This window comes from Nilaparvata lugens, chromosome 4 (assembly GCF_014356525.2).
Source record: "Nilaparvata lugens isolate BPH chromosome 4, ASM1435652v1, whole genome shotgun sequence".
NCBI classification, from domain to species: domain Eukaryota; kingdom Metazoa; phylum Arthropoda; class Insecta; order Hemiptera; family Delphacidae; genus Nilaparvata; species Nilaparvata lugens.
The window spans coordinates 3,871,178-3,883,188 of NC_052507.1; the positions used below are offsets into that span (position 1 = coordinate 3,871,178).

A 12,011-nucleotide genomic window follows, 5' to 3' on the forward strand; every position below is an offset into this window, starting at 1 on the left:
TTTAGAGACTGCTCTTATAAATACCAGAAACATCGTATTATCTGTGAAGGAATTGCAATCTACAACTTCTCACAATAGCTTCATAACGTGGGACTCTATCATAAGAGATAACCCCTCCCAGGAGCACAACTTCACAATATATATATATATATATATAATATATATATATAATATATATATATATATAGATAGATAGATAGCCTATAGTCAGCTGATTAAAAGTAAATTGCTCATAAACAGGATACACACGACACGGATAGATTAGAAACACTTAAAAACTTACGTTTAAACGAGAATTTTCGGGGGCTGGGCCCCCTTTGTCAATCAACCAGGAAGTGAAGTTGTGCAGATTTTCATATATATATATATATAACGTGTTTATATATATATATATATTATATATTATATATATATATATATATATATATATATATATATATATATATATATATATATATACTGCACTGCCTGCTCGGCAGTCTCAGTCTCCGAAAATTTCCCCCATTTCTAATGTAAGTTTTTAAGTGTTTTCAATCTATTTATATCGTGTCTCCTGTTTTAATTTATATTACAAACTTTTAAAGTGTCTTCTGTTATGTGCTATGTATATATATATATATATATGACTTCACTCCCTGGTTGATTGACAAAGGGGGCCCAGCTCCCCGAAAATTCTCGTTTAAATGTGTTTTTAATCTATCCGTGTCGTGTGTATCCTGTTTATATATATATATATATAATATATATATTATATATATATATATATATTATAATATATATGTGTTATATATACTGCACTGCCTGCTCGGCAGTCTGCTTGGAAGTCTGCTCCTTTGAGGAAGGAGACTCAGTCTCCGAAAATTTCCCCCATTTCTAATGTAAGTTTTTAAGTGTTTTCAATCTATTTATATCGTGTCTCCTGTTTTAATTTATATTACAAACTTTAAAGTGTCTTCTGTTATGTGCTATATATATATATATTAGACTTCACTTCCTGGGGGGCCCAGCTCCCCGAAAATTCTCGTTTAAATATGTTTTTAATCTATCCGTGTCGTGTGTATCGTGTTTATATATATATATATATATATATTTTTTTTTTGTTAATTTCGAAAACCGTTCAATGTCAAGCTCTCGGTCGAAAGAATGAGAACTTGATTGATAGGATGAAACTCAGCAATGAGGAGCAAATACTTGTGGCTATGTGGAATCGATTCAGGATCCCAATCCTATTGAGTAAATACTTGACAAACGTCTTAGCGAAGAAAATGAAACAATTTGATTGTAGATACAGTAGTACCGATCACTGAACTGTAGCTGTTTCGTTTTCAACTCAAACAGACCTGTTCAAGCTATTAATAGCGATGTCAATTCCAGGACTGATATCTAATCCCGGAATTTCGGGATTATCCAATAACAATCCCGGGATCCCGGGACTGATCCCGGGATTGGCAAGAAGCAGTTTCTTGTATTTTTAACCAATTGTTCCTCCTCAATTACATGTTCAGTAACAGTGTGTGGAGATGAAAAAGGGCTCATTATAGAGGGAGAGGATATTATTGAAATGGAAAAATACTCAGGAATAATATTGAAATTAAACATTCTAATTCTATGAATGTTTTCAAGATCAGGAGTAACTTTTTCTAAAAGCTGAATCACTACTAAATGAAATTTCATAGAGCCGACTATATTTACTTCAACTAGATATTCAATTGTGTTATCGGATGGTAAATTGTCGGTCCCGGCTGAAGTATGACAGTCATAAGGCTCATTGATGGCTTAAATAATATATTCAGGCTGTGGGACCTACCCGCAAGGGACTCCCTACCAACAAAAGCCATACGAATTCACTTTTTTCTACTTATGATGAAGAGACAAGAGAAGAGGAATAATTAGACAGAGATTGAATAGATGGTGCTAGTTTATTTCTGATTTCTGAAGTCTTTTGAGTTCTGATTTTCAATGAAATGACATCAGCACTATTGCTAATATTGCGCCGTCTAGACCAGTGAGTATAGAATTTAACATTCTTAGAATGTATAGAATGTATCAATGAGTACATTCTATACACTCTCTGGTAATTGTGGTGCTGTGTGAACAGAAACAAACGTAGAGGCATAACAACCGATCAACAACCATTCTGCGAATGATGCGAACCGATAATGCAAATTCTATTTAGCCAGTACAGAGTACAGTATATTATGTATAATATGCAACTGTAGGCTGTGCCTGTAGAATAAATAAGCCAAACACTTAGAACAATAAATTAGTTATGCAAAACTCATTATTATCACCGTGAATGAATTCTATGTTGGATTGTTTTTGGGAAAATACCATTCAGAAATTCAGGTTTTCCAATCCCGAAAATCCCGGGATTGACGTTGAAAAATCCCGTTATTGTTGGGTATCAAAAATGAACCGGGATCCCGGGATTGACATCTCTAGCTATTAAGGATTTAGCCCGTTTAAGCATTAACTAATAATGTTTAAATGAACTTTAACTGACCTGTGAAAGCATTGCAGAATGGTTTCTTCCTTTTGGGATCGAATATAGCAGCCAAGTCTGAATCGTCTACCTGAAAAATGAAATAAGAATCAATTTTCCAAGTTCATGAGTAGTGAGAAATTGATAATATTCAAAACAATCCTAGAATATTCTAGAAATCCTAAAGTGATTCGACTTTAGACTATCGCAAGGTATAGACTATATTGATACCTACTACATAAGATCGTGATACTGTTTCAGAATTGACATTGATTCCGAATAGGCAGTTTTATTGAGATAAAACTCTGGTTTGGTGAAACTGGACATAAGATGAAATGATAAATTTATTATTGTATGCTTTGTGAGTTATTCGATTAGTTACCCTCTTCTGAATGATGACGTCATCGCAGTTGGTGGGTTGTGTGAGGAGACAGAGCAGGGCAGCCATCGCACAAATCACGGCTACATGCGGCTGCATCTTTCAATTCACCTGAAACACAGTAATTGATATTCAAGAGTCTCTCTCATCTATCTATAATTTATAATGAAGAGAAGTATTGGCTTATTCACTTACGGGATACATATTTCAATTATTATTGTTGAATCAGATATGCCGGTAAAGATAATCAATTATCCTCTAAAGGAGAGAGTGTCAAGGCTCGGCAACACTGTTCTCCTATCATTCTCCACTGCTATTATAATGTGGACAGAGATGAAAAATCAAAAGCAGGAAAGGGGTTGAGGAGAAGAGCAGTAGAAGATAAAGGTGGAAAAGTGAGTACCAGGAGAAAGACGAAGAAGAAGAAGAAGAAGAAAAAGAAGAAGAAGAAGAAGATGATTATGGTGATGAGAAATGGAGAAAGAATACTAGAGAAAAGAAAAAGGAGAAGGATAAGAAGATGAAGAAGAAGAAGAAGAAGAAGAAGAAGAAGAAAAAAAGAAGAGGAAGAAGAAAAGAGCAGAGGAAGAATGCTGTTATTTATAAGCAGTGCTGCTGAGAGCATGAAATGAATTCAACTATACATGTTTGCTATACATGTTTGCCATACATGTTTGCTATACATGTTTGCTTGACGGAATACATGTTAGTATTCAATCATTTTCACTTGTTCTGCATGTTTTTTGGGATGATAGGAACTTATTAATCACAAAAGATCATTATCATTTCTGATTAAATGGAATCAATTCCATTCAATAATGGAATGAATGAATAGATAAATCATCATCATCATCATCATCAAAATTCTGCAAAACTGGTGCAGTCATTTGAAGTTGACTGCAGTAAACCACCCCGAAGACTTCTGCTACTGCAAATATTGTCAACAAGGTTAACAGCTGGATGGAAATTCGATGAGAACTACTCCAAAAACTTTTTGCCATGCCAGGAATCGAACCCGGTACCTTCTAATTTCAAGTCAGGTATGCTCACCCTTACACCACTCCATGATGTTTCAAAAGCAGCTGTATTGCAATCAATTTTCCCAAATAATGAAAATTGTTTGACCAGCGACCGTTTATACACACACGAAGCTCCATTTTCTCTCGTTATTGTTTCTTTATGTTCTACCAGAGAACAGAAAAAACATGTTTTTACTTTCCTTGCCCTATTACAATAGGTAAGGAAAGTATTGCTTTCCCAAAATAATTAAGGTACCCTAATTTCAAGTTTTCTATACGTTTCAAGGTTCCTTGACTATACTTCACTATAAGGATCCGACACGAACAATTTCGATCAAATGCAATTCAAGATGGCGGCTGAGATGGCGAAAATGTTGTCAAAAACAGGGTTTTTCGCGATTTTCTTGAAAATGGCTCCAACGATTTCGATCAAATTCATACCTAAAATAGTCATTGATAAGCTATATCAACTGACACAAGTCCCATATCTGTAAAAATTTCAGGAGCTCCGCCACATCTATGCAAAATTCGATTCTAGATTCCCAATTATCAGGTCTCAGATATAATTTAAACGAAAAATTTCGAGTGGAAAAGATTGAGCATGAAAATCTCTTCAATTGATGTCCAGTAACATTTTCACCTAAAACTGAAAATAAGCTTGAAATTTAAGAAAATGTGATTATTCAATTGCAAACTGTTGGAAACTGTTGATTTTATTAAATCATTCACTATGAAGAGATAACAGATCTCGCGTGTATGCAGCGTTATTGTCCTGTCACCAGCTGGCTCAGATCCTTGAATAGTAGACTTGAGATGCGCGGGAACACTAGCGTCATGTGATCAATTTTCATAACGGCAAGGAAAGTTGTGTGAGTGCGCCACACCAGAAACACTTTTCTTTTGGTTCGTGCTTTTACCCAGCTTGTTAACTCTCATCTTTTGTTATAATAGTGAATGAAGCTAGAGGGTCAAGGATTCTTTTGAGATAAGATTTATAGGGAGAGCCTCAATAAATATCAGGTGAGAAGAATCCTGTTATAAGTCTTATAGGCTACCAAGAAACTCTCTTCTTTCTCACAAGTCCTAGGAGATTCAAGAAATTGATAAATCTCTAAGAAGTGAATATCTCCGTTTTGAAGAAGTTGAACCGTTTTGGGCGTAAGCCTGTGGTACATTCCTGTATTTCATTTATTTAGAGTATGGCAGATACAGAACACATGAAGCTCATGAGTCTCAAATGTCTACATATACACTATATTTTTTCAATTTCTTCAAGATGTTGTGTGGTTTTTGGTCAGGGAAACATAAGTTTGTCTGACCGCCATTACATGCTAGTCCATTTAGCGTTACCCAATGTGCACACAACTTTTCTGTAAGTTCATTTATTTATTTATTAGGTTAGCACAAATAATACAATGATCGGAAAAGAAAAAAACTGGCTATTGCCCAGAACTTTTTCAATTTCCCAATTTAGTTTCAAATTATCCAAATATTATACATATTTGTGTAGTTATGAATGATTAAATAAATCTCCCAAAATCTATGATCATAATAATCGAAGATCTACTGTGCTTGATTATCAGCAACATTTGCGAAGTTCTCTATGCCCGGTTTCATCAATTTATGTCGTTCAAGACATCTGAACTTGGTCAAACCGGGTTCGCTTTACATGTGTACACTGGAATTATCGATAGTAAAGGTCATTCCACACAGCACGTGGCGTGCGTGGCTGGACGCACGCTAGCTATTTTTCAAAACATCGCTTCCCAGCTAATCAAATGAAGCAATTCACATAGCAGCCACGGCCACGCGGCAACGCTTGCTATACTAGCCACGCGGGGCTACCGTTCGCTCTCTGAGCGATCTTTTCAAACGTGTCCGGCCACGTTTTGGTCCGAGCATGCGCAGAACGTATACTAGACGTATACTATCGTATAGAAAGTATACTATAATTGTCAGCCTCAAGGTCGCGCATTAAATGATGGAATTCGCCATAGGTCTTCCTTTTTTTATTGATGTACGGACCCACTGGTCCCGTGCTGTCACCGAATACAATAAAACCAGCTCATTATCACTACTATTGCTGCTGCTGGAGTCATCAAACCAAGGTAAGCCACAAGAAAGTCCAGCCACGCACGCCACGTGCTGTGTGGAAAGGCCTTAACTATCTTCATAGAAACTATTATGCTCCAGTGCACTTGGCATTTCTCTTTATGTTTAAATGTTTATTGACCGAGCGAAGTGAGGTCTAAGATTCAAGTTGACGGTTTGGCATTTCTCTCAATGTTTAAATGTTTATATGTTGCGCATGAACGGCGAAACGCGGTAATAGATTTCCATGAAATTTGACAGGTATGTTCCTTTTTTAATTGCGCGTCGACTTATATACAAGGTTTTTGGAAATTTTGCATTTCAAGGATAATATAAAAGGAAAAATGAGCCTCCTCCATACGTAAGTATTAGAGTAAAAAACACACTACAGAATTATTCATCATAAATCAGCTGACAAGTGATTACACAGATGTGTGGAGAAGCCAGTCTATTGCTGTATTTCCATAAGGTCTATAGTTTAAATCAGGTACTTGTGGATGAAAGAACACTGCGTGAGGTCTACTGTTCACAGAACTACTAGTATAAAAGGAAAAAGGAGCCAATATTACCATACACCAATATTACCGTAAAAATCATACAAGAGAATTATTCATCATAAATCAACTGTCTAGTGGACTATATTACTACCCGTTCAAAAACATCGAACATCTTGAAAATGTATCTTGCCATCAACGTTAGTAGACAGTTGTCTACTAACTTTGTCTTTCCATAAGCTGAGGCCATGAATCTAGTTTAGAGTTTGGAGCTATTGATAGAAAAATTTTTTTACCCATTTTTATTTTCCAATCTGATGATCAAAATTGCAACAAATATTATTGAAAAGAAATTGAAAGGTGAGAAATTAAGTTTGTAGGATATCAGCATTATGGTAGTTTATTCTGTTAATTTCAACACACCGATTTTTCGCCAACACGACAACACAGAATGTTCTCTGATGGGTTGATTGGATTGACGTATCGACGGCAGCCAGACCTGATAACAGCGCTCACACTCACATTCCGGGACGACACGTCACAGTTGTACGATAGGACAGAAAGCTCTATGTTTATTTAGGATTTTTTCTAGACATTTTAAGTAGATCAATTATTTATTATCTTTTGAGAAAGCATAAAAACAGGTCAATGTAACTTACTGAGCGCGAGGTCTACTGTTCACAGAACTACTAGTTGTAAATTGAACCTATTTGACCATGTTCAAATGTTTTGACCGAGCTTAGTGAAGCCCGACATTAGTATAATTATCAAACAAGATCAGTCAAAACTATTCGAAAGAAAGTGTAAACCTTCCTTATAGGTATATATAGAATACTCCTAATTCTCCGTTTGAAATGTTTATCATTCATCTATCTATCTTCTATCTATATATATAAAAGCGAAACGGCACTCACTCACTGACTGACTGACTATCTGACTGACTGACTCACTCACTCACTCGCAGAACTAAAAATCTACCGGACCAAAAACGTTCAAATTTGGTAGGTATGTTCACTTGGCCCTTTAGAAGCGCACTAAGAAATCTTTTGGCAATATTTTAACTCTAAGGGTGGTTTCTAAGGTTTTAAAGTTCGTCTTTTAGCATGTATATTCTACTTATTCTCTTAATTATAATTGAAAAATGTCCATACCATATGTTAATATAGAACTATAATCTAGAGAGAGTACCTCTTCGAAACAGTTGTTTACTGGTAACTAAATTAATAATTTTGTCAGGTTGGCATTAAGTTGAGTTGACTTTGTTAGGTTGGCACCAAGTTGAAGATTGAAATGCATTTTTCGCGGAAAAATTAATTGGGCACTGCGACTTCAATCAGATCCATTCCTGGGAATATTATATTACTAACCATCAGGCTCGCTTCGCTTGCCATATTCGTTTAGCCAGACGTTTAGTCTGGACCCCCGACTGGATCGTCCTAACATATGATCGTTCTACAAATGAAAAATACAGGCGAGCGAAGTGAGCCTGCTGATCTCATTCTTGCACGATCCACTCGGGGGTCCAGGGGGCGGAGCCCCCTGGCTAGATGGATATGGCGAGCGAAGCGAGCCTGACGGCTAATGTTCATATGATGTTAAAAATTCATGGAGTCATTTCAAAGATTTTCCTACTAGATTCAATTGATCTGAACTTTGTTTTGAAGCTCCGTTATAATGGAGAATCATTCTTAGTCCAAAATCTTTTTCAATCTTATCTAATGAGAGTTTTGTTACTAGATTAGAATCGTGGGGTTTAAGTGATTAAGTTGAGACGAGACCATGTTCGGTATTTTTTCTGGCGCCAACTCAATACGCTTATCGGAGAGCTTTATGCCCTGCCGATTCTGAAAACGCCGCCTGGAAACGCAAAAGACGGCTACTATTGTCTCGCCCTGATTGTTCATGAAGAAACAGAATAAAAAATCTTCATCAAGAATTCTAGATCTTTATGAAAAATACAATTTTCTTGTAAATAAAGCACTTGTGAGAGAATTTTCAACCAACAAACAGGCTCTCTTTGATCAGTATACAGAGACTATGAACATTACAGTGTATCAACAATCATTGTCCTGATTCCAGCCAATCATTTTCAGGTCATTATCAGATTGGCTGTCACTTTCAGGTCACAAAACATCATGTGCTACCCACTTTGCGCTCATGAAATTCATCTGGTTTCGAGCGTTTATGAACTTAATTATTGAAAGCCGGGTTTGAAATGAGCTTCCAGTCGACTGCTAATTGGGAACTACTAGAGAGAGGTCCACGTTATAATGACAGTATTTGATCAACATTGGTGTTTATATCCTTGTCTATCATTCGACAAAGCAGATAGCGATTTCCTTTTTTACCAAAGCAACGTTGTATTGGCAGTATTTTATGTACATTAGTGTAGCTATCCTTGTCTATCATTCGACAAAGCAGATAGTGATATCCTTTTCTAGCACCACAACGTTGCAGGATCGTTCTTTAACATGTAGAAATATAATTTACTAGCCGTCAGGCTCGCTTCGCTCGTCATATCCGTCTAGCCAGGGGGCTCAGCCCCCTGGACCCCCGTAAGAAAATGAGATCAGCGGGCACGCTTCGCTCGCCATATCAGGCAATATAATATTCCCAGGAATAGCTCTGATTGAAGTAGCAGTGCCCAATCAAATTTTCCGCGATAAATGCATTTCAATCTTCAACTTGGTGCGAACCTAACAAAGTCAACTCAACTTAATGCCAACCTGACAAAATATTAGTTTAGTTACCAGTTAACAACTGTTTCGAAGAGGTACTCTCTCTAGATTATAGTTCTATATTAACATATGGTATGAATTATAATTAAGATATTGGAATAAGAAGAACATACATGCTAAAAGACGAACTTTAAACCCTTAAAAACCACCATTAGAGTTCAAATATTGCCAAAAGATTTCTTAGTGCGCCTCTAAAGGGCCAACTGAACATACCTACCAAATTTTAACGTTTTTGGTCCGGTAGATTTGTAGTTCTGCGAGTGTGTGAGTCAGTGAGTGAGTGAGTGCCATGTCGCTTTTATATATGCATATAGATTTACAAAATATTTTATCTCCATGATTGAAAAATATTTTTCCTACAGTTACCTTGGAAAGTGACCATTCCTGCACTGATTACAGAACGCGAAGAATCAGTTTTTCGCTCTAGTGCGCAAAGTATTACTTTGCGTACTCTTAATACTTTGCGTATTATCTTGCAGCCATCCTAATCAGCTGTTGACATTGTTGGCGTGTATTTTGAATGCGAATTTGTTCTATCTATATTTTTTCTGATTCTCAAATGAATAAAAATGAGAACTCATTAAATTATACATTTTGAATATTATTATTCATTATTTCAAATAATATTTTTTTTTTCATTCATAAATTGATTGGTTGAAAAATGATTCAGATAATAAGATTTACTCAAAATTATTCAAATTTTCAAATTTATTGGATTAATTAAATTTTTGATTTGAATAAATTATCGATTATCAATTTTCAATTGGATTATCAAGTTTAAAATAAATGAAAGCTATTATTAATAACTAAATTATATAGACAAACATTTGATGGTTTTCAGCCATCATTTTACCCATAATCAACCATATTCAATTGTAACTGTAGGAAAAATTTAACGTGAAATACGTGAGTAAAGTTCCTCTGCTGCACTCAAGAAATCATTCCGCCCTCGCCTACGGCTCGGGCGTAAACGTTTCTTTCGGTGCAGCAAACTGTCACTTTGCGCGCTTGTTGCACAAATAACTATTCCAATCATTGAAAAATGTCATTTATTTCTCATGAATTGACTATAATTGATCGTTTTAAACAAGAATGAAAAGTGAACAGTTCATGTTGCATCAGATATAACAGTATCAGCTATCCTCTATAGAAGGCAGAGACTAGGCAGAGAATCGCCAACGCTGTTCCTTTATCTTCCTCTACTGCCATTATACCGTGGACCTCACAATAACAAATTTAATTGATTTCACGCTTGACGGCTGGTGAATGATCGATTTTTCAATGCAATGCAGGCATTGCATCTCATCAAAGTTTAATGTTCATGATTGGAAACATAACCGGTGTCAATTTGTCAAGTTTTCACTGGAGCTAAATTAATTTGTCGAATTTTCATTGAATGGCTGAATCAAGTTTCGAATTTTCATTGAGCAGCAAATAATATCCTATAAAGCGCATAATATGTCTATTTGCACAAATATTGTATATGAGTAATGTAGTCTATGAAATATTTCGATCAGGCAATTCAAAATTCAAGCTCTCAGATCGACTTATTTAAATAAATTCAATTTAAGGTAATTTGAGCTTTTAATGAATCCCACCCTGTCATATAAACTGGATTGCTCCACTCAATATCAATTATTCATCCAATTATTGATGGCATAATCAATCAGAGAGAATTAGCACAATAAATATAAAAAATAGATATCAGTCAAATATGAGATATAGATCTATATAAAAAGCTCATTGATTCATCAAGGAAGTAAATCAATTTAAGTAAGTCTTTAGGATAGATAGTGGAGGGCGTTTACTGTGCAGATTCAAACTTTCCACTTCCAATAACTGTGGTTTTTCCTATCAGAATTGAAGTTATTGAAGTTTTTCAAGAGAATTGTTAAATAGTGATATGTTGTGAGACCGAATAAATTCTCCAAAATTTATACTTTACAGGAAAATTCAAGAAAATTTATAAGTATCATACCTTGTGATTCTCGTATTCTCATATACATTTTTCTCACATTCTTAGAGAATACGAGAAGGAAAGGCTGGATTCCAACCAAGAACAAATATTTGCACAGATAGTGATGGCAATCTTGTAGGAGGGGAAGAACAAGTCATTGAGCGGTGGAGAGAATATTTCAATGAATTGCTTGGAGGAATAGCTGAGGAGGATCTACAACTGGAATGCAATCAAATAGGTCCAGAACCATTCATTGAAGACCCTCAGATACATGAAGTAGAGGAAGCCGTTGAATCACTGAAAAATAATAAGGCCCCAGGGGAAGATACAATAACTGCAGAAATGATAAAGGCCGGTGGTCCACACCTTCTCAAAGCTTTACATAGTTTATTGTTAAAATTTGGAGAGAAGAAGAATGCCTGAAGATTGGCGGATGGCGGTAATCTGCCCTATCCATAAGAAAGGAAGCAAGACTGACTGCTCAAACTATAGAGGTATCTCCTTATTGAATATTGCTTATAAAGTCCTAACCAAGATAATAGGTAGAAGGTTGATGCCTTATGTGGAAGAAATTTTAGGGGACTACCAAGCTGGATTTAGACCAAACCGATCATGCACAGACCATATATTCACTATCCGTACAATCTTGGAAAAATGCTATGAGTATAATATTGATTTGCACCAATTATACATAGATTATAAGCAAGCATTTGATAGTGTGAAAAGGAATAGTCTGTTAGCAAGTATGATTGAATTCGGTATACCTGGCAAACTTAAAAGATTAGTGAGAATGACTTTGAAAGGTACAAAGTACCGAGTGAAGATCCAGGGAAGCCTGTCCAACAGTTTCT

At 35.7% G+C, this 12,011-nt stretch overlaps 1 protein-coding gene across 1 annotated transcript in view; it reads right to left on the bottom strand.

The window, feature by feature from the left end:
• Positions 1–2,977, bottom strand: part of LOC111055511 (cardioactive peptide) — a 33,594-nt gene extending 30,617 nt beyond the window's left edge. The window contains exons 1-2 of the mRNA XM_022342731.2: positions 2,865–2,977; positions 2,504–2,573 (exon numbers count right to left, since the gene is read on the bottom strand). Of these exons, the coding sequence (XP_022198423.2) occupies positions 2,504–2,573; positions 2,865–2,960 (166 nt within the window). The 5' untranslated portion in view covers positions 2,961–2,977. The remainder of the gene's footprint in view (positions 1–2,503; positions 2,574–2,864) is intronic.
• Positions 2,978–12,011: the final 9,034 nt, after the last annotated feature.